Genomic DNA, 2500 nt, shown 5'->3' on the forward strand with positions numbered 1-2500 from the left:
CTACAGGATGGACCCTCAAAGGGTTAATAGACGCTGTACCCACATTAATGATATTTCACCTCCCTCCTCTCCCCCTAAAATAATAATAATGACAGTAGTAGTAATAAAAATAATATAATAACCTTTTCGGAGGGATTCTTCTGAGGCTGCACCCCAGATGGTCTCATAGATGTGGATGCAGCATTGACAGACCTTCCAACGTAATTCGTTACAGCTGAACTAAGTCCTGTACTGGGTGGATGACCACGAATCAATCCTGCAGACATCTGGATATAGAAACAAAAATTATTTGTTGAAGATACAGATCTTCATAATTATGAATACCTAAAAGCAAACTCTTCTATGGTACTGCTGCAAGAAGTGCACCTCTTACAACACAAAGCTCAAATATAAGTGAACTACAGTATAGTGTTAGAAAAGAAAATCAGAATTAGTTGCTATATAGTTTTGATCTACTGGTATGCATATTTCTTTTCCACAGGTGTTGAAATAACATTTTTAGTTTATATTTGTTTTATTGAGGCTGTAGGAAGGAATTAAGAAATTTACTACTGTATATACATATACATGTGCATATATAATATATATATATATCTTTTCTTTCTTTCTTTCAACACACCAGCTGTATCCCACCAAGGCAGGGTGGCCCAAAAAGAAAAACGAAAGTTTCTCTTGAATTTAGTAATTTATACGGGAGAAGGGGTTACTAGCACCTTGCTCCCGGCATTTTAGTTGCCTCTTACAACACGCATGGCTTACGGAGGAAGAATTCTGTTCCACTTCCCCATGGAGAATATAATATAATATAATATAATATAAATGGGAAGTACAATGCCTGCACTTTAAAGGAGGGGTTTGGCATATTGGCAGTTTGGAGGGATATGTTGTGTATCTTTATACGTATATGCTTCTAAACTGTTGTATTCTGAGCACCTCTGCAAAAGCAGTGATAATGTGTGAGTGTGGTGAAAGTGTTGAATGATGATGAAAGTATTTTCTTTTTGGGGATTTTCTTTCTTTTTTTGAGTCACCCTGCCTCGGTGGGAGACGACCGACTTGTTGAGAGAGAAAAAAAAAAAAAAAAAAAAAAAAAAATTATATATATATATATATATATATATACATACATATTTTTTTTTTTTCAACAAGTCGGTCGTCTCCCACCGAGGCAGGGTGACCCAAAAAAAGAGAGAAAATCCCCAAAAAGAAAATACTTTCATCATTATTCAACACTTTCACCACACTCACACATTATCACTGCTTTTGCAGAGGTGCTCAGAATACAACAGTTTAGAAGCATATACGTATAAAGATACACAACATATCCCTCCAAACTGCCAATATGCCAAACCCCTCCTTTAAAGTGCAGGCATTGTACTTCCCATTTCCGGGACTCAAGTCCGACTATATGAAAATAACCGGTTTCCCTGAATCCCTTCACTAAATATTACCCTGCTCACACTCCAACAGATCGTCAGGTCCCAAGTATCATTCGTCTCCATTCACTCCTATCTAACACGCCCACGCACGCCCGCTGGAAGTCCAAGCCCCTCGCCCACAAAACCTCCTTTACCCCCTCTTTCCAACCCTTTCGAGGATGACCCCTACCCCTCTTTCATTCCCCTATAGATTTATATGCTTTCCATGTCATTCTACTTTGATCCATTCTCTCTAAACGACCAAACCACCTCAACAACCCCTCTTCTGCCCTCTGACTAATGCTTTTATTAACTCCACACCTTCTCCTAATTTCCACACTCCGAATTTTCTGCATAATATTTACACCACACATTGCCCTTAAACAGGACATCTCCACTGCCTCCAACCGTCTCCTCGCTGCTGCATTTACCACCCAAGCTTCACATCCATAAAAGAGTGTTGGTACTACTATACTTTCATACATTCCCTTCTTTGCCTCCATAGATAACGTTTTTTGACTCCACATATACCTCAACGCACCACTCACCTTTTTTCCCTCATCAATTCTATGATTAACCTCATCCTTCATAAATCCATCCGCCGACACGTCAACTCCCAAGTATCTGAAAACATTCACTTCTTCCATACTCCTCCTCCCCAATTTGATATCCAATTTTTCTTTATCTAAATCATTTGATACCCTCATCACCTTACTCTTTTCTATGTTCACTTTCAACTTTCTACCTTTACACACATTCTCAAACTCATCCTCTAACCTTTGCAATTTTTCTTTAGAATCTCCCATAAGCACAGTATCATCTGCAAAAAGTAACTGTGTCAATTCCCATTTTGAATTTGATTCCCCATAATTTAATCCCACCCCTCTCCCGAACACCCTAGCATTTACTTCTTTTACAACCCCATCTATAAATATATTAAACAACCATGGTGACATTACACATCCCTGTCTAAGACCTACTTTTACCGGGAAGTATTCTCCCTCTCTTCTACACACCCTAACCTGAGCCTCACTATCCTCATAAAAGCTCTTTACAGCATTTAGTAACTTACCACCTATTCC

At 38.7% G+C, this 2500-nt stretch overlaps 1 protein-coding gene across 2 annotated transcripts in view; it reads right to left on the bottom strand.

Annotated features, from left to right (window-relative positions):
- LOC128690773 (transcriptional regulator ATRX homolog) overlaps positions 1–2500 on the bottom strand; it is a gene marked incomplete at its 5' end in the record, with an annotated part of 99914 nt that overhangs the window by 954 nt on the left and 96460 nt on the right. For both annotated transcript variants that reach the window (XM_070088395.1, XM_070088393.1), the window contains 1 exon segment: positions 123–266. In XM_070088395.1, the coding sequence (XP_069944496.1) occupies positions 123–266 (144 nt within the window).

The sequence above is a fragment of the Cherax quadricarinatus genome, chromosome 24, assembly GCF_038502225.1.
Source record: "Cherax quadricarinatus isolate ZL_2023a chromosome 24, ASM3850222v1, whole genome shotgun sequence".
Taxonomy (NCBI): domain Eukaryota; kingdom Metazoa; phylum Arthropoda; class Malacostraca; order Decapoda; family Parastacidae; genus Cherax; species Cherax quadricarinatus.